This window comes from Barbus barbus (assembly GCF_936440315.1).
Source record: "Barbus barbus genome assembly, chromosome: 33".
NCBI lineage: Eukaryota > Metazoa > Chordata > Actinopteri > Cypriniformes > Cyprinidae > Barbus > Barbus barbus.
Window position 1 is genome coordinate 25191774 of NC_136761.1, and position 22934 is coordinate 25214707.

The 22934-nt window shown below is 39.0% G+C and overlaps 3 protein-coding genes across 5 annotated transcripts; all 3 read left to right on the forward strand.

The window, feature by feature from the left end:
* The first annotated feature begins 166 nt into the window (after positions 1 to 166).
* LOC306853309 (vesicular integral-membrane protein VIP36-like) lies at positions 167 to 9260 on the forward strand. Of its 2 annotated transcripts, none has more exons than XM_079390627.1 (8): positions 167 to 391; positions 1638 to 1756; positions 1916 to 2033; positions 2224 to 2306; positions 3179 to 3340; positions 7894 to 8008; positions 8098 to 8217; positions 8305 to 9260. In XM_079390627.1, exons 1-8 carry the CDS (start codon positions 205 to 207, stop codon positions 8463 to 8465), a joined length of 1065 nt encoding a protein of 354 aa, XP_079246753.1. In that variant the 5' UTR covers positions 167 to 204; the 3' UTR covers positions 8466 to 9260. The 2 variants fall into 2 exon arrangements, with proteins under 2 accessions (XP_079246753.1, XP_079246754.1); XM_079390628.1 differs by lacking the exon at positions 2224 to 2306 and adding an exon at positions 2346 to 2425.
* A 1216-nt stretch (positions 9261 to 10476) lies between these two features.
* LOC306852980 (transmembrane emp24 domain-containing protein 9-like) lies at positions 10477 to 14036 on the forward strand (the record flags this gene model as incomplete). The annotated part of the gene is made up of 5 exons (XM_079390116.1): positions 10477 to 10687; positions 11162 to 11262; positions 11338 to 11463; positions 12287 to 12433; positions 12547 to 14036. The coding sequence occupies 5 exons, from the start codon at positions 10477 to 10479 to the stop codon at positions 12694 to 12696; spliced, it is 735 nt and encodes a 244-aa protein (XP_079246242.1). The 3' UTR covers positions 12697 to 14036.
* Positions 14037 to 14907: 871 nt separating this feature from the next.
* LOC306853355 (beta-1,4-galactosyltransferase 7-like) lies at positions 14908 to 22934 on the forward strand. Of its 2 annotated transcripts, XR_013782731.1 has the most exons (7): positions 14911 to 15483; positions 18287 to 18616; positions 19602 to 19827; positions 19916 to 19999; positions 20083 to 20187; positions 21543 to 21950; positions 22279 to 22927. XR_013782731.1 is itself a non-coding variant. In XM_079390682.1 (6 exons), the coding sequence occupies exons 1-6, from the start codon at positions 15431 to 15433 to the stop codon at positions 21696 to 21698; spliced, it is 954 nt and encodes a 317-aa protein (XP_079246808.1). In that variant the 5' UTR covers positions 14908 to 15430; the 3' UTR covers positions 21699 to 22934. The 2 variants fall into 2 exon arrangements, 1 of the variants encoding a protein (XP_079246808.1); XM_079390682.1 differs by having other exon boundaries at positions 14908 to 15483; positions 21543 to 22934.

Genomic DNA, 22934 nt, shown 5'->3' on the forward strand with positions numbered 1-22934 from the left:
CATGGTTAATTTGTGCTTACCATGGTTTAACTACAATGCTTTTTTCATATTTATTTGTAGTAAAACCACGTAAGGGTTATAATGCCCACATATGCTGCTCATAAAGCCCAGTAATGCTGTCTATGCAGCAGCTCGCTAGGTTTTGAAACACAGCCCGCGTCTCCTCGCAGGAAGTGACGCCGCGGAGGAAGAAAGACGTTAATAATGGCACGAGAAAGAAGCCCAGCTTCATGGCTTCACCCTCAAACAAGTGTAACTCACAGAATGCCGGTGTGTCACAGAATACTGCTACTTTTATGGCTACTCCACTTTTCTTCCGTATATTCCGATATAACGGACGGGAATACGGAGCACTTAAAGCGGGAGCACTCGCTCATTAAACCATATCAGGGTGAGTAGCTGCTAGTCCTGCTAGTGTTTGTTGATGTCCTTTAGCCACACGCCACTAAAGTATCTTAAGTTATGTCACCTAAGTTATTTTCTAATGTCATGGGTTTCATTGGGAACATGTAATGGGGATATAAGTAGGCTACTGTAGAGTCTTAACAGTGACAACTCAATGTAAACAAAACTAGCCTTTATTTGAACAGATGAGGACAAAAGCAATCCACCTTACCAGGGAGAGCATGCAGATTGTCAATACACTATTTAATGGGGGGGAAAAATATATTACATAGTTTAGACTGTTTGTGTTGTTATATACTGGGCTCCAAATATCTGAAAAGCAGCGATTTATTGCACAAAAATGACATTATGAGGGACACGTTTACTCCACAGGTTTGTGCTAAAACCTGATGATCTTGTTCTCCAGCATTATGTGAGGAAGACCTAAAGAGTATCTTATGACAAAAGGGTCACACAACAGTGTCACAGACACCAAATATTTTGTATTTGTTTTATATCATAAAAAATGCATTTAATCCTAATACTTTGCTTATTTCCAGGTGCAATGTAAAAAAAAAATTGTCATTACATTTACTTTAAAAACTGAGTTTACTGTAAAAATACTGAGAATGCTTCCAGTATTGCAGGCAACTTTTATGTTTTACAACTAAGTTTTTGCAATAAAGATAGCCTTAGATGCTGACATTGCAAAAAAAAAAACTACTACTTTGTTTTACTAAGTGATATAATGTACATTATAAGCGTCATGTCAATAAAAAATGTGAGTATTGGCCATACACACCATCAAAATAACACACGGCACAAAAATAATGCAATAAATATTAATTAACGTATGTAAAGTAAAACCCCTAATGTAGATTACTGATAACAAAAATAAACTAATTAATTTTAAAAAATCTTGTGATGTTTTCATTGTAAATTATATGGTAATGCATAGTTTTTTACTTACAAAAACAAAACAAAATTTACAATTAACTAATTAACTTTTTTGCTGTAGCATTTTTTTAAATAAATTTTATTATTATAATTTTTTACAGTGTATTAATTCATTTTTGAATCCTACATTTTCATTGTGGTCTCAGGCTTTTGAACCCGTGTATGTGATGAGACTCATTCTTATCTATAAATGCTCTCATGGCTTATAGAGTGTGTATAGGCTTCACTCCAAATTACCAATACACTGTAAATAAATTTAGCAAAAATTATATGATCCTTTATGTATCATATGTCAGGTGTTGGAACAAGTCAGTCAAGTCAGTGGGACTTTTGGGGAAGTACTTTAGTAACCAGCCAGTATGTGCGTCTGACTCCGGATGAGAGGAGCAAACAGGGGTCCATCTGGAATACAGTGGTGAGTAGAAATAAAACCTACCAAACCAAGCGGTGACCAACTTGAACCAATGCAAAATCTGCATGGGGAAATCTTCCATCCTACTGAAATGACTTAGAATACGAAAAATGGTTAATGTGATGCACCTTAATGCAAAATGTTAATTTTCCCCCTCTGCAGCCCTGCTATTTGAAGGACTGGGAGATGCATGTGCAGTTTAAAATTCATGGATCAGGAAAGAAGAATCTGCATGGAGATGGTTTTGCCATTTGGTACACGAAAGAGAGGCTACATCCTGGTAAGTCTGTGAGGGGAAACTGAAAGTTTAGATCCCGTTCAAACTCTTTCTCGTTCATTTCATGAATTTAAATGTGATGAGTTATAATGCTGCCTATATATGTGTGTGTGTGGTCCACGTACACGTCTGCGATCCATCTGCAAGTCTGCTCTTTCTTCCCTGCAGTTGATTGTGTCATACTTTCATTTAGGCCCAGTCTTTGGAAACCAAGACCATTTTGTAGGCCTGGCTATTTTTGTGGATACCTTCCGTAATGATCTACAAGGAATGGATGTAAGTGTGCCGTACTCATGGATCCTTCTTTCTCTGCAGGCACCGTGTTTGGCAGTAGTGCCAATTTCCTTGGGTTGGCCATTTTTATAGACACATACCCTAACGATGAGGCTCCAGATGTGAGTTGAGAGATGTAAAATATTTGTGTCTTTGTACCTTCATTTGAACGAAAGCTTTGCTTTATCATTATGGGATGAACTTGAGATTAGATACAAAGATATCTATTTCCAAAAAAGCTAGTATTGATGGGAATACTGGATTTTTGGCACGTTTGGTCTGCTTTTGGTCATCGGCTTTATCCTCACTTGGAAAATGATTTAAAAGGGATAGTTTGAATATGATTATTTGCCTGGTATTATTGGCATTCAGATGTCAAACTGAAAAACAATTCTTTGAGTAGAGAAGAATGTATTTTATTCAAACTATCCCTTCACTTTTTTTATTTGCTGTATGTTCTGAATAATCAACATTTAGCAACTTTTTTTTTTCTTTCAACAATTTTGCCAAGCGTTACAAATGCTTATTTTTGAAAGAAAAAAAAAGCTTTCTAGTTTCTTTGTTTTGCCTGCATCATGTGGTCCATGTTTTTTTTTTGTTACCCTCATCATTCTTGTCTATCATACTTGTTTATGAAGCATTTCATAAAAAATATTTACAGTGTTTTTTGTTTTGATTTTAGTAGAATGCAGTGACCTTTTTAAAATTCACCTGCAGTGAATTTTTAGATCATTCAGTTTTACACAAGCTGATTCATGAACAGCTGGATAAGGGTAGAATATGCCATCCTTTAGTAATTTACATTGCTTTTTTGCGTCAACAATATAGGCAAAAATCAGCGTAATAAATTTAATTAATAATGTTTGGTCCTCCAGCGCTCGTTTCCCTATATTTCTGCGATGGTGAATAACGGCTCCCTGCCGTACGACCACGGGAAAGATGGCCGGTCGACTGAATTGGGAGGTTGCTCTGTGGAAGTCAGAAACCGAGATCATGACACATACCTAGCCATTAGATACTCCAAAGGGAGACTCACGGTAAGATACTGCAAATACAGTGATAAATAATTTTTTTAAATGTTTTTAAAGTCTCAAAAATACAGTAAAATCATTTAATCATTTAGTGAAATATTTTTACCATTTAAAATAAATGTTTTCATTTTAATATATTTTTAAATGCAATTTGTTTCTATGATGGAAAAGCTGATTTCTTTTCTTTTTTTTAGCAACCATTACTCTAGTCTTCAGTGTCTCATGATTATTTGAATATGTGACCCTGGACCACATAACCAGTCTTAAGTGTCAATTTTTCGAAATTGAGATTTATACATCATCTGAACGCTGAATAAATAATCTTTCCATTTATGTATGGTTTGTTAGGATAGGACAATATTTGGCTGAGATACATTTGACATATTTGACAATCTGGAATCTGAGGGTGCAAAAAATATATTGAGATAAAAATAAAAAATATTGAGAAAATCACCTTTAAAGTTGTCCAAATGAAGTTCTTAGCAATGCATATTACTAATCAAAAATTAAGTTTTGATATTTACGGTAAGAAATTTACAAAATATCTTCATGGAACATGATCATTACTTAATATAATAATGATTTTTGGCATAACAGAAAAATCTATAATTTTGACCCATACAATGTATTTTTGGCTATTGCTACAAATATACCCCAGCGACTTATGACTGGTTTTGTGGTCCACGGTCACATGATTTGGTGCTCAAAAAACATTTTAGTAACACTTTACATTTGGACTGTACTATTTTTAATGTAAGCAGACAACGATTTTATTCATAAATGTTTAACTAATGCATTTAAAAAAGAAAATCACCTTATTGTATTTTAGATTTTTTTTTGTCTAGAATTAACCTTAAACATCTTATAGTTTCTATTTAATTGTATGACTACTGTTATTTTTTCTGTTTTCTGACATTGTGTTAAAAAATAAGTGAATGAATGAATTAATAAAAGCTTTACGATTAGGCTCCACTTAAGTTAAAATAGTTCACATGACCTAACAAAAATATTTTTTAAAGCATTCATTAATTCTAGTTAACGTTAAGTTTAACATTTACTAATACATTATTAAAATCAGAAGTTGTATTGTTAACATTATTTAATGGACTTGAGCTAACACAAACTACGTTTGTATTTTTATTGAATAGCATTAACAAAGATGAATAAATACTGTCATAAAAGTATCGCTCATTGTTAGTCAATGCATTAACTATCCATCCATCCATCCATCTTCTTCCGCTTATCCGGGGCCGGGTCGCGGGGGCAGCAGTCTAAGCAGGGATGCCCAGACTTCTCTCTCCCTAGACACTTCCTCCAGCTCTTCCGGGGGAACACCGAGGCGTTCCCAGGCCAGCCGGGAGACATAGTCTCTCCAGCGTGTCCTAGGTCTTCCCCGGGGTCTCCTCCCAGTGGGACGCGCCCGGAACACCTTCCCGGGAAGGCGTCCAGGAGGCATCCGGAACAGATGCCCGAGCCACCTCAGCTGACCCCTCTCAATGTGAAGGAGCAGCGGCTCTACTCTGAGCTCCTCCCGAGTGACCGAGCTTCTCACCCTATCTCTAAGGGATCGCCCAGCCACCCTGCGGAGAAAGCTCATTTCAGCCGCCTGTATCCGGGATCTTGTCCTTTCGGTCATGACCCAAAGCTCATGACCATAGGTGAGAGTAGGAACGTAGACTGACCGGTAAATCGAGAGCTTCGCCTTGCGGCTCAGCTCTTTCTTCACCACGACAGACCGGTACATCGACCGCATTACTGCAGAAGATGCACCGATCCGTCTGTCAATCTCCCGTTCCATCCTTCCCTCACTCGTGAACAAAACCCCAAGATACTTAAACTCCTCCACTTGAGGCAGGAACTCTCCACCAACCTGAAGTGGGCAAACCACCCTTTTCCGACTGAGGACCATGGCCTCGGATTTGGAGGTGCTGATTCTCATCCCAGCCGCTTCACACTCGGCTGCAAACCGTCCCAGTGCCTGCTGAAGGTCCTGGCTTGATGAAGCCAACACGACAACGTCATCTGCAAAAAGCAGAGACGAAATCGTGTGGTCACCAAACCTGACACCCTCCGGCCCCTGGCTGCGCCTAGAAATTCTGTCCATAAAACTTATGAACAGAACCGGCGACAAAGGGCAGCCCTGCCGGAGTCCAACATGCACCGGGAACAAGTCTGACTTACTGCCGGCAATGCGAACCAAGCTCCTGCTTCGGTCATACAGGGACCGGACAGCCCTTAGTAAAGGACCCCGGACCCCATACTCCCGGAGCACCCTCCACAGGCCGCCGCGAGGGACACAGTCGAATGCCTTCTCCAAATCCACAAAACACATGTGGACTGGTTGGGCAAACTCCCATGAACCCTCCAGCACCCTGTAGAGGGTATAGAGCTGGTCCAGTGTTCCACGGCCCGGACGAAAACCACACTGTTCCTCCTGAATCCGAGGTTCTACTATCGGCCGTATTCTCCTCTCCAGTACCCTGGCATAGACTTTCCCAGGGAGGCTGAGAAGTGTGATCCCCCTGTAGTTGGAACACACCCTCCGGTCCCCCTTCTTAAAAAGAGGGACCACCACCCCGGTCTGCCACCCCAGAGGCACTGTCCCCGACCGCCACGCGATGCTGCAGAGGCGTGTCAGCCAAGACAGCCCCACAACATCCAGAGACTTGAGGTACTCAGGGCGGATCTCATCCACCCCCGGTGCCCTGCCACCGAGGAGTTTCTTGACTACCTCGGTGACTTCAGCTTGGGTGATGGACGAGTCCACCTCCGAGCCCTCAGCCTCTGCTTCCTCAATGGAAGACGTGACGGCGGGATTGAGGAGATCCTCAAAGTATTCCTTCCACCGTCCAACGATATCCCCAGTCGAGGTCAGCAGCTCCCCACCTCTACTGTAAACAGCGTTGGTAGGGCACTGCTTCCCTCTCCTGAGGCGCCGGACGGTTTGCCAGAATCTCTTCGAGGCCAGCCGATAGTCCTTCTCCATGGCCTCACCGAACTCCTCCCAGGCCCGAGTTTTTGCCCCCACAACCACCCGGGCTGCAGTTCGCTTGGCCTGTCGGTACCCGTCAGCTGCCTCAGGAGTCCCACAAGCCAGCCAGGCCCGATAGGACTCCTTCTTCAGCTTGACGGCATCCCTTACTTCCGGTGTCCACCACCTGGTTCGGGGATTGCCGCCTCGACAGGCACCGGAGACCTTACGACCACAGCTCCGAGCGGCCGCTTCGACAATGGAGATGGAGAACATGGTCCACTCGGACTCAATATCTCCAGCCTCCCTCGGGATCCGGTCGAAGCTCTGCCGGAGGTGGGAGTTGAAGATCTCTCTGACAGGAGACTCGGCCAAACGTTCCCAGCAGACCCTCACAGTACGCTTGGGTCTGCCAAGTCTGTCCAGCTTCCTCCCCCGCCATCGGATCCAACTCACCACCAGGTGGTGATCAGTTGACAGCTCCGCCCCTCTCTTTACCCGAGTGTCCAAGACATACGGCCGCAGGTCAGATGAAACGACCACAAAGTCGATCATCGACCTACGGCCTAGGGTGTCCTGGTGCCACGTGCACTGGTGGACACCCTTATGCTTGAACATGGTGTTCGTTATGGACAAACTGTAACTAGCACAGAAGTCCAATAACTGAACACCACTCGGGTTCAGATCAGGGGGGCCGTTCCTCCCAATCACGCCCCTCCAGGTGTCACTGTCGCTACCCACGTGGGCATTGAAGTCCCCCAGTAGAACGACGGAGTCCCTGGTTGGAGCACTTTCCAGCACCCCTCCCAGAGACCCCAAGAAGGCCGGGTACTCTGCACTGCCGTTCGGCCCGTAGGCACAAACGACAGTGAGAGACCTATCCCCTACCCGTAGGCGCAGGGAAACGACCCTCTCGTTCACTGGGGTGAACTCCAACACATGGCGGCTGAGCTGGGGGGCTATAAGCAAACCCACACCAGCCCGCCGCCTCTCACCATGGGCAACTCCAGAGTGGTGAAGAGTCCATCCTCTCTCGAGGAGTGTGGTTCCAGAGCCCAAGCCGTGCGTAGAGGTGATCCCGACTATCTCTAGTCGGAACCTCTCAACCTCACGCACAATCTCAGGCTCCTTCCCCGCCAGCGAGGTGACATTCCACGTCCCTAGAGCTAGCTTCTAGCATTAACTAATGTTTTCTTATTGTAAAGTGTTACCGATATTATTCATTCTTCTAATTATTTTTATTTTCAGTGCTAAAAACAGTTGAGCTGCTTAATATTTTTGTGTTATCAGGCTTCTTTGATGAATAGATTTTTTTTGTTCCATTCTAAATGTCTTTACTGTCATTTTTGATCAATTTAATGCATCCTTACTAAATAAAAGTTTGTTTCTTAAAAAATAAAAATCTTACCACAAACTTAAACTGCATTGTAAATTGTTTTATACCAGTGACTACCGGCAGTTTCATTTTGACACTGAAACAGTCATGATCATTTTTGTAGATGTTTTGAGTTCCTCATGATAAGAGCCATTTGATACATGGGGTTAAATATCTATAAAAGTATATCACATCTATGTTCTGTTTCCACAGATTATGGTAGATGTGGATGACAGGAACGACTGGAAAGAATGCATTGATTTCGGAGGCGTCCGCCTCCCTACTGGATACTTTTTTGGGGCTTCTGCGGCCACAGGAGATCTTTCTGGTAAGTGTTACTTCTAAATCTCCCCTAGATGTCCACAGTGATCCTGATGCCTTTTGCCAGACCTCACTGATACTGTTTGCTGTGTGCAGATAATCATGACATCATCTCTATGAAGATGTACCAGCTGATGGTGGAACATACTCCTGAGGAGGACAACCAGGACTGGACCAAGATCGAGCCTAGCGTTAGTCTCCTCAAGTCACCGAAAGGTAACACAGCTGATATGTAGTTACAGACATATTGTTGGCAGATGGAAAGATTTTTGACTCATGTTCACATCTTCTCCCCCAAAACAGACAATATTGATGATCCGACGGGAAATTTCCGAAGCACGCCCCTCACTGGCTGGAAGGTCTTCCTCCTCCTGCTGTGCGCTCTGCTGGGAATCGTGGTTTGCGCCGTTGTTGGTGCCGTAGTCTTTCAGAAGCGTCAAGAGAGGAACAAGAGGTTCTACTAAACAACAGGATTTCAAAGAACTCTGGAGATTGTAGGTGAAAAAAACAAAGCATTAATGTGAATTTTGAACAGCTGTATACATGTGGATATTATTGAACTGCTTGACTGGAAGGACAAATGGTTTGAGTCTAAAGAGTGGGATCTGTGGCTTCAAAGAAACGTTTCTTTATGTTGGTCTTTCTGATTTGGGTCTGCCGAAGTAAATGTCACATTTTCAATGCGGTCTACAGTAGTACATCTTAATTTTTGTGTGTACCCTTTATATACTTGGCTTCATTCTCTAAATCCTTGGTGGTTTATTTTCTTATTGTTTTAACCCTTTATCTTTGTTTCTTTTCCATCTACACATGGCTTCGTTCTGCTCTGGAGTGCTGATTTTTTTATAACCTGTGTGATTTACTTAAGAGGATTTTAATGGACTGCACAACAAATCAGACTGATGCAAAGTGTCCTCTTAAATCGATCAAATCAATGTAAATATTTTAAGTTGCTGCCCTAGTCCCTTTGCTCTATGGCATAATGATGAGCCTTGTTTTTTTTAACCATAGGAGTTTTGAAAATATTGAACCAAAAAATACATTTTCAGTTGTTTTATTACTGCAGGGTAACAAGAGTTCAGCCTTATGTGAGTTGTTTTTCTTACATCTCTCTGTTAATTTTGCTATTTTTTTGCTCGTCTGTAAGAAGTTGCACTGATTTACAGTTGTTTCTGAAAGAAGTTCACATTTAAATGGGCAGTGACTGTAAAATGATGCTTTCGGTGAGAAAATAAAGCAGTTACAACAGTTAACTAGTCAAATGTTGGTTTTCCTTTTTTTTTCAGTTTTTAACAGTTGAACTTTGTTTTCTTATTTTGCCCTTAATTATTAGGACCCAATTTGTGCCATATTCATATAAAACCACTAGTGTTCAAAAATAATTCATAATAAAAATGTCAATAACAATGTTTTTGTACAACAATATGGTCAGGATTCAGGACAGGTACATGATAGTCATCATGATATGTTTATCTCAAGACGTTTCAGAGTCTCGTCCCAAAAAATGCTTTTGTGCACAGAAATATGAAACTTAAATAGCTTGTACCTAAGCATTAATTACTAATTTGATAGTGACATACTGCCAAGTATGGTGACCCATACTCGGAATTCGTGCTCTGCATTTAACCCATCCAACGTGCACACACACAGCAGTGAACATACACCGTGAACACATACCCGGAGCAGTGGGCCCGGGGAGCAGTGGGGGGTTCAGTGCCTTGCTCAAGGGCACCTCAGTCGTGGTATTGAGGGTGGAGAGAGCGCTGGACATTCACTCCCCCCACCTACAATCCCTGCCCCGAGACTCGAACCCGCAACCTTTGGATTACGAGTCCGACTCTAACCATTAGGCCACGACTTTCCCAGCAGTTTTGGACTGCTGTTTTCCCAGTATTATCTGGACTTGTTATTGATAGTCTCAGTCCTGTTTTTTTTTTTCATGGCAGAAAGTGCCGTGTTAGAACTGTATAATTGTTCTATAGGCTTCTAATAAAGCTCTCAGTGCATGCTAGAGCCAACAGGCCGATGCCAAGCAAGGTATCTGGGCTGCTCATGACTGTTGTAAAATAACTTTTTACAGTATTCGCCAGCCTTCTTCCCTATGACTGCTCCGTGGGTTCAGTCCGGGCTATTTCTTGCCTGGAGCTGTCATGCCTATCGTTAGAGCTGTTTTCACTGACCTCAATGGTCATGTCTTGGCCCCACATGATGAACATCAGTTTGCCCATGAGCTCTGAAAAATTCAGAGTCGCTAGGGTATTTTCTGCATCGTGGCAGCATTGAAAGGTCACAAAAGCATAGCCACGAGAGTGGTTGGTTCTTCTGTCTCTGCACACTTGTACAGTACAGATGGGGCTGAATGGGAGGAATACTGCATGCAGCTCTTCTTCGGTCACCCACCAGTACATAAAACTACAATGACCGTGAACAATCTGGGCAATGCGTTTTCCGCATCTGATTGGACGGTGGCCGGTGATGGGTTACGTGGCATTGGAGTTTCTGCGCATGCGCAGTGCGCGTTTCACCGGCAGTGTCAAGATGGTGGCGGTCAGAATGCAGTTTACACTTTATTTGGTGGTGTTGTTAAACATTTACAACAGTTTTGTGTCTGCGTTGTATTTTCATATCGGCGAGACTGAAAAGAAATGCTTCATAGAAGAAATACCGGACGAAACCATGATAATAGGTAAGTAGGAAAAACAGAATAAGCTAACTTTGTAGTGCACGTTAATGCTTAGCCTAGTGCTAACTAGCAGGTTTGTCAGGTAGAGTTCATTCTTTGGCAACCAGCTTGACTTAAACAAAATATAAGTTACAAATGAGCTTTTTTGTAGGTTTTACTGTAACGTAGTCAAAATAACATTTAAATAGACATGCATACTGCACCGAGAAAGCAGCAGTATTAACTAATAACATTGAATGAAGGTAACGCTATAGTGATCCATCCTGCTGGACTAAATTAGATGAAGAGATGAATTATGAGACATGAATCTGATGTTGAAATATCCTGAATGCACTGACACAACACCAAGTGAATATGACATAACTTTTCACTCTAAGATAATGACTTGCTGTGTTTAGTCAGGTATTTTTGTCAGTGGATTATTCTGAAATGACTTTAATTTCTTTTCTTACAACTATGTAAATCTGTCTTAACCAGGTAACTACCGAACACAGCTCTATGACAAGCAGAAAGAAGAGTATTTGCCTGCAACTCAAGGACTTGGGATGTTTGTGGAAGTGAAAGATCCCGATGAGAAGGTCTGTCTGAGTAATAAAAGGCAAGCATGTTTGTATTTCGTTGTTCTCATTTGCTTATGTTTTTTGGGGTTTCAGGTGATCCTGTCCCGCCAGTATGGATCTGAGGGCAGGTTTATCTTCACCTCCCACACACCGGGAGAGCATCAAATCTGCTTGCACTCAAATTCCTCCAAATTTGCTCTTTTTGCTGGAGGGATGCTTGTGAGTTTATTTTCTTCTGTTCTCCTTAAACTATATTTATAAATGCGGAAAAAGCAGAATACACCATGCAGATATGTTCCACGCAAACTGACAAAACATTGTTGTGAGGAACTGAATGTGTTAATCCATAAAACTTTTTGAATAAATTGAATTTTATTTTAAATAAATGTATATTTCAATTTATATTTTATATTTTACTTTAAACACATTAAATGCAAGGAAAGTGGCTACTTTAATGTTTCAAATAATGTTTGCCAAAACAAAATATGGATGGAATAATGTTAAATTATAATGCAGCCAAACACATATTAATGTAAAAACAAAACAACATTATTATTCAGATTTTATTACATTTTAAAGTTCTTGCTGATAAATAGGTAAAACCTAGTGGTTTGAAGGAGACTGTCATAGACTGGTAATGATTTAAAATGACAATAAATTAGTTTTGGGGCTTCACTGTGATCCTTAAATATAGTCTTTTAATGTCATCTAATGAATTTTGCTCTAAATATCCCTGACAACATTTTTTGGTAAATTAACTAGTGTTACACCGAATGACATTTTAGTAGGTGTCTTCTGTAAATCATGGTAAAAATGTATGATGGTCATTATTTTTTGCTTAGAAAAAAATATTACACAAGTCACACTCTAATGTACAAAAAATTTTTTTAAAGCTTTATTAAATTTTTATTATATAAATATCATGTACACACACACACACAATTAGAAATATATCATTTTTTATTTTTTTGTGGTGTAGACTAGAGCACCATCTAATATTTAGTGGCTACCTATTCAAACGGCTTTTGAATTTTCCATACAGCGTGTTCACTTGGACATCCAAGTTGGTGAGCATACAAACAACTATGCAGAAATCGCTGCCAAAGACAAGCTGACGGAGCTGCAGCTGAGGGTGCGACAGCTGATGGAGCAGGTGGATCAGGTCCAGAAAGAGCAGAACTATCAGAGGGTAAGTGCTCTGTAGGTTTGAGAGGTAAAATCCAGGTTATACAGAACTAATGATCGAACATTTGTCATGTGTGCACAAGAGTGATCCTAATCTGAATTTTCTTGTTCTTCCAGTATCGTGAGGAGCGCTTCAGACAGACCAGCGAGAGCACCAATCAGAGGGTCCTGTGGTGGTCTATCGTCCAGACGCTGATCCTGGTGGCCATTGGCTTTTGGCAAATGAGACATCTGAAGAGCTTCTTTGAGGCCAAGAAATTAGTATAGAACTGTAATCTGATTTTTTTTTAAAGTTGTGATGATTGTACAGTTCACACAGCATTTTGAAGATTGCCTGCTTCATGTGTGGTCAAGACTGCTGAAAAGTCAACATGCTCTCAGTTTAGTTCCCTCCCTAAATTGCCCTCTTTTATCCTGCATTGAGTTTTTTACGCTGCTCGTTTCAGTGCCACACCCCATGTAATGTGAACCTAGTTTCTGTTCAGAAACGCATTACAGTTTGTTACTGTTTGGAGGTGATAGGCACTCAACAAAGCAGTTAACTGGATTCAAAACACAAATTGCGTAGTGGTTGCCTTACCATTTGTTATAGCCCCGAAACTTGATAAAACAATCTCTGACATTAGTTTGAGAAAGCTGATGAAGACACATTAACTGGGCTGCGAGTGTGATGTTTTTCCTTAATGACCTTGGATTATCTGCTTAAACATTTATAAGACAAAAATAACCGAGTTTATCCTGGTGGCAGGTGTAAATGTATTCTGTTGTTTGGTTATGCAGTAATTAGTATGATATTTAAAGTTTTGCTCAGAGTGAATGTTTCTTGGCGTTTCAGTTTTTATTCTTTATACAATTGGTTGATGATTTCCTTTTCTATACCCCCATTTTATGTTTTGCTGTCGAGAACACTCGGATCAAGTTCATATTCGGCCTTCTTCCCTTTTGATAGCTACAGTTTGATGTTGACCTCAGCGAGTTTGAGTAAACGTGTACATGCTTGAAATGTATATATCCAAATAAATGGCCAAATGTAGTTATCAAAAGGTAAAATGTTAAATTAGGAGTACTTGGCACATTGAAATAAATGATATGAGAAGGTTTTATATTTTTCATGAATACCCGTTAGCTATTGCTTATTACTCTGAAAGAGATTTTCTGTTTCCTTTGAGAGCCGTCTAACCTTATCTTACACAAACATTATCATATTCTCCCATCTTTTTTCCTATTGTAAGCTCCTCAGGTTGATGTAGAGATTTCAATGGTTTATTCACTCTTAAATTGATCTGCCCAGAATACACTGTAAAAACAGCAAACGATATTTGTGATTTGCTCGCTTTTTCAGATACCACAGCTGCTGTCATAATGTTGTGTTTTCTTTAAAAAAAAAAATCAAGACTGCATGTTGTTTTGAGTGATTACTGCTCACTGAATTGCTTTGCCATCACATTTGTATGGTTTAACTTTTTTTTTTTGTGGTCATTTTAGTTTGTGAACAGCCACAGGGAAATGGGTTTACTTTTTTTTAAGTAGGGACCGGGGAGGGAACATTTATTGGTGAGAAATCTACCACATAATTGCACTCAGAAATAAAGTTTCCCACCACTGGCTCAGTTGTCTTCATAATTGTTTGGGTAAAACAACTTCTACACGATAACAATTAGAGGAATTAATTTACCAGAGGAGTGTTACACCTTGACAATATTTGGCTAATGATATGAAACACTTTTGTTGCCAGTCATCATACAGTACTTTACAAAAATTGACATTTACGCTAAATCAACTAATGTCATTTTAATTACATAGATATATATAATTATTTAAACTATTCAGAACTTTAAAAATGTAATTAGATGTATGATATTTTATTTACTAGACTATATGCAACGAGCTGAAATGAATGATCCGATTCGTGATCAAATCTTTGGTTCGGATCTTTTCAGTGAATCGCTTGAACAAGTCTAATGGCTTTGCGAAACTTTTTTTATTAAAACCTGTAAAACGTATTTTGTTTCAGCTAATAAATGTAAATATTTTGTTTAATGTAAATACAACGTTCATCTAGGTTCTAAATAACTGTTTTATGAGCTAAATGAGGATTGTAACAAACTGAACGCAAGACACGAATAACTCAAGTAAACACCTTAACTTGGGTAATTAATATAATAAACAGTGCTTTGTGCCTACATGAAGCTTTAATAGAGCGTGTAATATTCTACTGAAATGTCGTTGATCTTGCGAAAGCGTAAAATAGTCAGTGAATCATTTTAACCGGTTCATTAAAATGAACTGTTCGAAAGAACCGATTCTCAGAACTTCCCATCACAATTGCTCGTTAGTTAGTCATATTTGTATTTTATTTTATTTTTTTGGCACCACTATTCTTTAGTTACCTTCGCTTTATGCATATAACTGTATTAAAATATTTCTAAATTAATTGTACCGGTCAGGTCAGAAAATCATAGGAACTTTATTCCGTGCGTTGTTTCCGGAGGAATATTTCAAAGACGGACGGTTGCAGCCAGCGTGTGATTTTTTTCTTTTATCACAGTTGTCACTTAAGTTTTATTACCGGCAATGACACGCCGTATAGAAGAAGCGGAAACCATACAGTATTTTTGAGGCTTGTGAAACACGTCTGAGTAAATCAGACGGATGTGTTAATCTTAAATTATTACCGCGAGTTCGTGCGCTTGTTTTTTTTTTGTCGCACCGTCTTGAGCGACGTGTAACTGAACTCATCAAATAATTCATAACAAGCATGAACTAGGCTTATGATCGTGCATTACAGAGAATAGAGTGATTGGCATCGTATCTACTATGAAATAAATCATTGAAGCCGAGCGCTAGGAAGAATGGGGTTTAAAGTGGCAAGTCCTTTGTGATGAAAGAGACAGAAGATACTGTTGCAAACTCGCACTTTGATTTTAACATGTAGATGACGTGATTTCTATCTCAAGACTGTATCAGTGAAGATCTCACGATCTGCTTGCGTGGTACAAAGATGATGTACTCTTCAAGAAGAAAACCTGTGCTGTATTTCAAAGATGAGAGAAGGTAACCTCTCTAATGTGTGTTTTATTCCAATATCATCCTATTCCTGTAGATGCATTGCTGTAGGCATTCGCAGGTGGGTTTGCAAAAGATCTTAGCTTGCTAGTAGTTGTTGCTTCATGTGTTTCATCATTTCAAGAAGTGAAAGTCAAACGGTGCAGCGACATGGAGAGGTTCAGTGAGTATGAGGCGTATGTTGAGATGTGTGTAGAGTTTTAACCCTGTAAAGCCTGACATGTGAAATAATAGACACCTGTAGACAAAATATGTAAGAAAATCTTAAATGTGTGCATATGTTTGATGCATTATGGCTCATATAGTGAGAATATGGAGCTCAAACACATCGGTTTTATCCAGAGAGCCAAACTGTGTATTATTTTAACAGTAAATAAGATTAGTTACATAAATTAATAGAAATATCAGCTTTCCCTCTATATCTCCTGGGAAATGTGACCATGGACCACAAAACCAGTCATATGGATCAATTTCTCAAAATTGAGTTTTATACACCATATGAAAGCTGAATAAATAAGCTTTCCATTGATGTATGGTTTGTTAGGATCGGACAATATTTGGCTGAGATGCAACTATGTGAATATCTGGAATCTGAGGATGCAAAAAAATCAACATATTGATAAAATCTCCTTTAAAGTTGTCCAAAAAAATATGGAAAAAAAATATATGGAAAGCCATATATGGCTTTCCTGTAGCTCATATTGTAGAGCATGGCGCTAGCAACGCCAAGGTCATGGGTTCGATTCCCAGGGAAAGCAAGGGCTGATAAAACGTAAAAACTGTAACTTGAATGCAATGTAAGTCTCTTTGGATAAAAGCATCTGCTAAATGCATAAATGTAAATGTAAATGAAGTTCTTAGCAATGCATATTACTAATCAAAAATGAAGTTTTGATATATTTACGGTAGGAAATTTACAAAATATCTTCATGGAACGTGATCTTTACTTAATGTCCTAATGATTTTTGGCATAAAAGAAAAATCTATAATTTTGACCCATACTATATATTTTTGGCTATTGCTACAAATATACCCCAGCGAGTTAAGACTGGTTTTGTGGTCCGGGGTCACACATTTCAAAGATTAAAGCTCTATTGTTTTTATTTTGTGTGGCAAAACTTGCTTCAAATCAGGCTTTTGATACTCATATTTTGTTCTAGATCAAGTAAATGCAAGTTGCGTCAGTCCAGTAAATGTTCATCTTGAAATATTAGTAGCAATAAGCCTGTATGTAATTCTTGCATTTACTTCATAGGAAAAAAATCAGTAAAGATTTCACGGCAGAAAGACTAAAAGTTAATTTATTGGCTGAAAATGTGTAAACTATCAGTCCGTTGACAGAAAGGGTGTAGTAGATTGTGTAGCCTACAACAGGTTTTTAGGCAAGGTTTTAATCATTCTGGTACTTTATAGGCCTTAGAAATTCATGCATCAAATATGATACCTTGGGCTTTATAGGGTTAAGTCTGATTGAGCAAGATGCATGAGGTCCCTGAGGATCAACAATGTTTGTCAACCAATGTAGCTAATGCTTGCAGTTGTATATAAGCTGCTTATGCTAATTAATTTTGATCAACTGGCTCACTAAAACTCTTATTGATAGATTGCATCAAGTAATAATGTAGTAAAACGCAGATATTAAAAGGTGAAATTCAGTAGACGCCTTATTGATGTTGTATGTTTTGTACAGGCAAGAATATGAACCCAGAATATAAATGCAATGTGCAAAGTTTCACATTAAATGGTTTCCCATAGAAACCATTATAAGGAAATCACTGTACCATTAAGCGGATTGCGTTCATATTCCAGCCTCATCTGCTTGCCTATGTAAACTGTGCATCATTAATATGGTGAATACTGAAGTTGATCTTTTAAAATGACAGTTTTAAATATATTACGGCACTTTGTGTTTTTACGAGTTTTTGTCACGCTGTTTAATGATTGAAATATTGCCATGGGTGCTTAAAAAGATTGCAAATGGCCTAAACTTGCATTTTGTTCAGAAATACCTTTTGTTTTATTCTTTTGAGAGGTGATCTAAATATTTGCGGCTGGTAAGAAAATGAACTTTTATGGATGTTTTGCCCTCCAAGTCTTCGAGCCGGTCATGTGACTGAAAGCTATGAATTGTAACCTTTTTGTAATGTACTTCAAAGACCCTATGAAATCATAACTAGAGTTTTATTACTTTTAGGCTATTTCTGTTAGCTTTTAAGTCACGTGCAGACATAAACATAAAAAAAAAAAAATAATAATAATAACATTGTATTAATTGTAAAGAGTATTTCGCTTCTTGGAAAACAATGGAAAACTAACCAAAAGTATTGATGACTCATCTTGCACTCATTTGTTTTGTCCAATCAAATGCTCTCTAGAATGTGAATGTCCCTCCCACTAATGTTGCTTAAAGGTACAGTCACATTAGTTAATTTTCATGGGGAAAAAGTGGCCTATTATCAACTGTAGCAATGTATGAAGCACAGCTTAACACGAAGTAGCTTTCTGTTGGACAGCTCGCACGAAATTCCCAGTTGCTTGGATCATTATTGAAATGACTGAACAAATAAATGTGACTGCACCTCACTTCTGACTTGTGTTTGAGCACTAATTCCTGTTTTAAAGGGAAATACATCAGTTTCACACAAATGCATTTAAAGTGTATGGGGCCTTTAATAAGTGTTGACCACAGATGTTTTGTTTGCAGGGTCCATTTATTTAGCGCTTGAACACAGTTATGTCAGGATGAGCTCAAATATTTTGAGGTTTCACACAAATGTATTTATGTCTCCAGTTTTCTGTCGAGGAAATGCACCGTCTGGAAGCTCTTTGGGCTCTGCATGCTGTTTGTTTTGGGCTCTCTTCTTTGGGTGCAGCTGACTTGTTCAGGAGACATGAGCCAGACGGCTGGGTACAGTCACCTCCCTCACCAGCCCTGTCCTGTAGAGAGACGGTCCTTGTCAGCTGATGACCCATCCTGGGGCCCTCACAAAATGGCCCTCATTGTGCCATTCAGAGAGCGCTTTGAAGAGCTGCTAATATTTGTCCCTTATATGCACGCTTTCCTCAACAAAAAGAAAATACGGCATAAAATATTTATTGTAAACCAATTGGATCACTTTCGGTGAGTACCTTTCATTGCTGCAATAGTGTAGCTACCCGAGCTGAATTCATATGTATGTAGAGTGGCATGCGAAAGTTTGGGAACTCCTTGCAGAATCTGTGAAAATGTGAATAATTTTAACAAAATGAGAGAGATCATACAAAATGCATGTTATTTTCTATTCTGAGTAAGATATTTTACATAAAAGATGTTGGCATTTAGTCCACAAGACAAAAAAAAATAGCTGAAATTATTAAAATATCCCCCTTCAAAAGTTTGTGAACCCTTGGTTCTTAATACTGTGTGTGTGGTTACCTGCATGATCCACGACTGTTTTTTTGTTTTGTGATGGTTGTTTGTTCTGAACAGTTAAACTGAGCTCTGTTCTTCAGAAAAATCCTCCCATGTCCTGCAGATTCCTCAGTTTTCCAGCATCATCTTCATATTTGAACCCATTCCAGCAGTGACTGTATGATTTTGAGATCCGTCTTTTCACACTGAGGACATTAGAGGGACTCAAACATAGCTATTAAAAAAGGTTCAAGCATTTACTGATGCACCAGAAGGAAACCAATATGCAGAAGATGCTGGAAAACTGAGGAATCTGCAGGACATGGAGGATTTGTCTGAAGAACAGAGCTCAGTTTAACTGTTCAGAACAAACAAGGGACTCATGAACAACCATCACAAAACAAAACAAAACACAGTCGTGGATCATCCAAGTAACCACACAGTATTAAGAACCAAGGGTTCACAAACTTTTGAATGGGGTTATTTGAATAATTTCAGCAATTTTTTTTGTCTTGCGGACTATATGTAAACATCTTTTACGTAAAATATCTTACTCGGGACAGTACTAAATAAAATATAACATGCATTTTGTATGATCTCTTGTTTTGATTATTCAAATTTTCACAGATTATTCAAGTAGTTGTAATGCCACTGTATTTGTTCTTTTATTGAAAGCAGTATCCATTGCACAACAATTAATATTCATGCTTTTCAGGTTCAATCGGGCCTCTCTTATTAACGTTGGGTTTATGGAAAGCGGTAATGACACAGACTACATTGCAATGCATGATGTGGACTTGTTGCCTCAAAATGAGGCTCTGGACTATGGATTCCCAAAAGAGGGTCCCTTCCATGTGGCCTCGCCAGAGCTTCATCCCTTGTATCATTATAAGACGTATGTTGGAGGAATCCTGCTGCTTACCAAGAAACATTACCAGCTGGTAAGAAACCTGAATACTTGTGAGTATTGAATACTGCTTCTGAAGAGAATTCAGTCGCAAATTACAATCGCTTGTCATGTGTCTGAAGTGCAATGGCATGTCAAACCGCTTCTGGGGATGGGGAAGAGAAGATGACGAGTTTTTTAGAAGACTGAAAACAGCTGATCTTAAGGTACTTGAAAAAAAATGATGTTATCTTTAACTGTATTTCTGATTTCATAGATCATTGTGTATTTACCATTTAAATATCTGCAGCTTTTTAGGCCAAAAGATATTACTACAGGAACTAAAACATTTCAACACATCCATGATCCAGCCTGGAGGAAGAGAGATCAGAAGCGGATCGCTGCACAAAAGCAGGTAAATAAAATCTGTACTTTAAAATATGTCTTCCTCATGAACTTCAGCAACATTATGGTTATGCATTAATCTACATCCAAAAATATAGTTTGATTTTGCTTATTAAAATTGGTTTATTTGATATCTTTTGATGCCATTTAGCAGACAAAGGTCTAGTAAGTATATATTTGATCTACTTTTCAAAGGTTGGAAAGAGACTTCTTTCAAAAACATTTAACAAAAAATGACCAACCACAAACTTTTTAATGCTAGTTTATACACTTCTGAGCATTTTTGCTCATGACATAATTCCCATTCTTCAGTTTGGTTTATTTAGAAGTTTTTACAACTTTATAATTAGTGTTTTCCACATTTTATAATAATAGTAAAGCGTAGATGTTTCCACACCTTAGACTGGAAGTTGATATTATGTTTGAACATTTCAACAATTTACTAAGTTGTCTTGTTTCAGTCTGTGGATATCTCTCCATAGATGCAAACTCCTCACCTTTCAGTGATAACTCGCTTTTTTGAGATCAAAATAGGTCAACTATGAGATTTGCTTAGATCCAATGAGAAAGTGTTTTTATAAGGGGGTCTTACAAGGGTAAATAAAGAACTGGGGCCGGTTGCAGAAACTGATTAGACTAGTCTTAAGTCATGTAATTTATTTTTTTTTTTTCCTCAAAACTTGTCATAACTTTTTAAATTCAGTTATGAAAAGGTAGATTGGTCTATTTGTATTGGAAAAGTAAGACTGATTACCCCTTGGCAACTGCTTGTTGGACTTAACATGGTGGCTAAGCTTATGCATCTGGCCCCTGGTTGTTTCAATAAGTTTTGTATAGTACTATTTTACTCCAAAAACTGTCTAAAAGGGTGGTATTTTTTTGTATTTGAGGTCTGAGATGTGGGACTGGTGAAGAGAGAGAGGCCAAACATTTAGCATTTTAGATCAGCATTGCCGGATAATCAGCCTATATTGTCTTACATTTACATTTATTAATTTAGCTGACGCTTTTATCCAAAGCGACTTACAATTGCTATATATGTCAGAGGTTGCATGCCTCTGGAGCAACTAGGGGTTAAGTGTCATGCTCAGGGACACATTGGTGTCTCACAGTGGATTCGAACCCGGGTCTCTCACACCAAAGGCATGTGTCTTATCCACTGCGCTGTTGCAACAAGATGTTTTTTTTGTGTGTGTGTGTGAGAGAGAGAGAGAGAAATTACAGTTTTGGACAAAAATACCTTAAAGTAACTACAAATGAGCAAATATCCCGCTTACCTGTTTGCATCTCTGCTCTCTCATGAGACATTGTCGTCATGCAGACCCCTGTCCTAATGTTTGGATTTGTGTCCGTCTGTGTTTGCAGGAGCAGTTTAAGGTGGACCCAGAGGGTGGCCTGACTAACCTCCGCTACAAGGTGGAGTCCAGACAGGAAGTGACCATCAGCGGAGCTCCATGTACTGTCATCAACACCTTTCTAGAGTGTGACCTCAGCCTGACCCCATGGTGCCAGATCAGTTAATATGCTTGAGCAGGACCTGTAAAGCCAGAATGATTTGCATTCTCCTTCTGTGGCGGCAGGAAGTCTTTCACAGATTACTGGTGCCAGTCACACTTGAAAAATCATCCTGATCGGCTAACCAAAAGGACTTGAATTTGTGACTGTGGGAAAATAAATTTTCTCTAAGTTTTTATTTTTATAGGACAGCGTTGTTGGCTTCATCCATGATGAAGCGCTGCCTCATTTTTGAACTGAACTATGGACCAATGTCAGGTACGGCACTGAGTTTGCATCATCTACATTTCAAATACGAGCATCCAAATGTTCAATTTTTAACGAGGAGTTTTATAATATTTTAGTTGTAGCAGTGGCCTGTTTTGGACCGTTTCTCTTAGTGCAATTGTGAGTGTTTTGCTCAGCCGTGTCTTGACAGAATTCTGTTTCTTTTCGCTTGAATTCAAAATCATGTCTTGAAAAGGACAATATTATATATATGAAAGGGTTTCAAGGGTACTTGGATTGTATTTGTACATTATTCAGTATTTATATAAAAGCAAAGGTCTCCTAATTTCAATCTTTATACTTTTCTCCCATGTTTCAGATGCATGGAATGCTGTTACACTCACAGGATTATATATAGATCTTATGAACTGGAGGCATGACGCTATATCCAAAAAACATCTTGCAGCGCAAATGTTAATAAAATTCGGACTCTACATACTTTTTATTGGCAATGCCTGAAATTAAACCGAATCATTACTCTGTCCAAACTAAAGTGTTATTGTGCCTGTGGCAACAAACTGCTGCACAACTACACAGAACATAAAAATAATAAAATAAAGAGAATATGACTATATGCCATTGCAATTACTGTCTTTATTAAAATACAGGGTACTACTTCACATTCACCAGCAGAGTGTTTCACAAATGAAGATGCTTTGAAAAAAGGGAGATTTGTTGTTTACATGCAATTAGTACACATTGCTGTTGAGCTCCACGACATTGTACTGTTAATGAAGTTTGCGGTGCTGTGTTTTAATGAGCTGTTGCGTAGCTTCTTTTTAAGCAAAAGAATCGATTGTCATTTTAATGGGTGTTTAAGCCAGGTAAGTTGACCAAAGGGTCAAAAGTTTGGACACGCAGTTAATTTTGTGAAGTTAAATTTCTCGTTAATTTACAAGCTTTCTAAAATTGTATGTAGAAATGTTTGAAATAATAATTGTTATAATTTTAGGTAATTAAACACATTTAACAGAT

Bases quoted from the DNA above. Each gene is read 5' to 3' on its own strand.
- LOC306853309 (XM_079390627.1), top strand. From the start codon at position 205: ATGGCACGAGAAAGAAGCCCAGCTTCATGGCTTCACCCTCAAACAAGT. The intron at 1,757-1,915 runs GTGAGTAGAAAT...CCCCCTCTGCAG, and splicing joins GGTCCATCTGGAATACAGTG to CCCTGCTATTTGAAGGACTG. The intron at 3,341-7,893 runs GTAAGATACTGC...CTGTTTCCACAG, and splicing joins ACTCCAAAGGGAGACTCACG to ATTATGGTAGATGTGGATGA.
- LOC306853355 (XM_079390682.1), top strand. From the start codon at position 15,431: ATGATGTACTCTTCAAGAAGAAAACCTGTGCTGTATTTCAAAGATGAG. The intron at 19,828-19,915 runs GTAAGAAACCTG...ATGTGTCTGAAG, and splicing joins CCAAGAAACATTACCAGCTG to TGCAATGGCATGTCAAACCG. The intron at 20,000-20,082 runs GTACTTGAAAAA...AAATATCTGCAG, and splicing joins TGAAAACAGCTGATCTTAAG to CTTTTTAGGCCAAAAGATAT.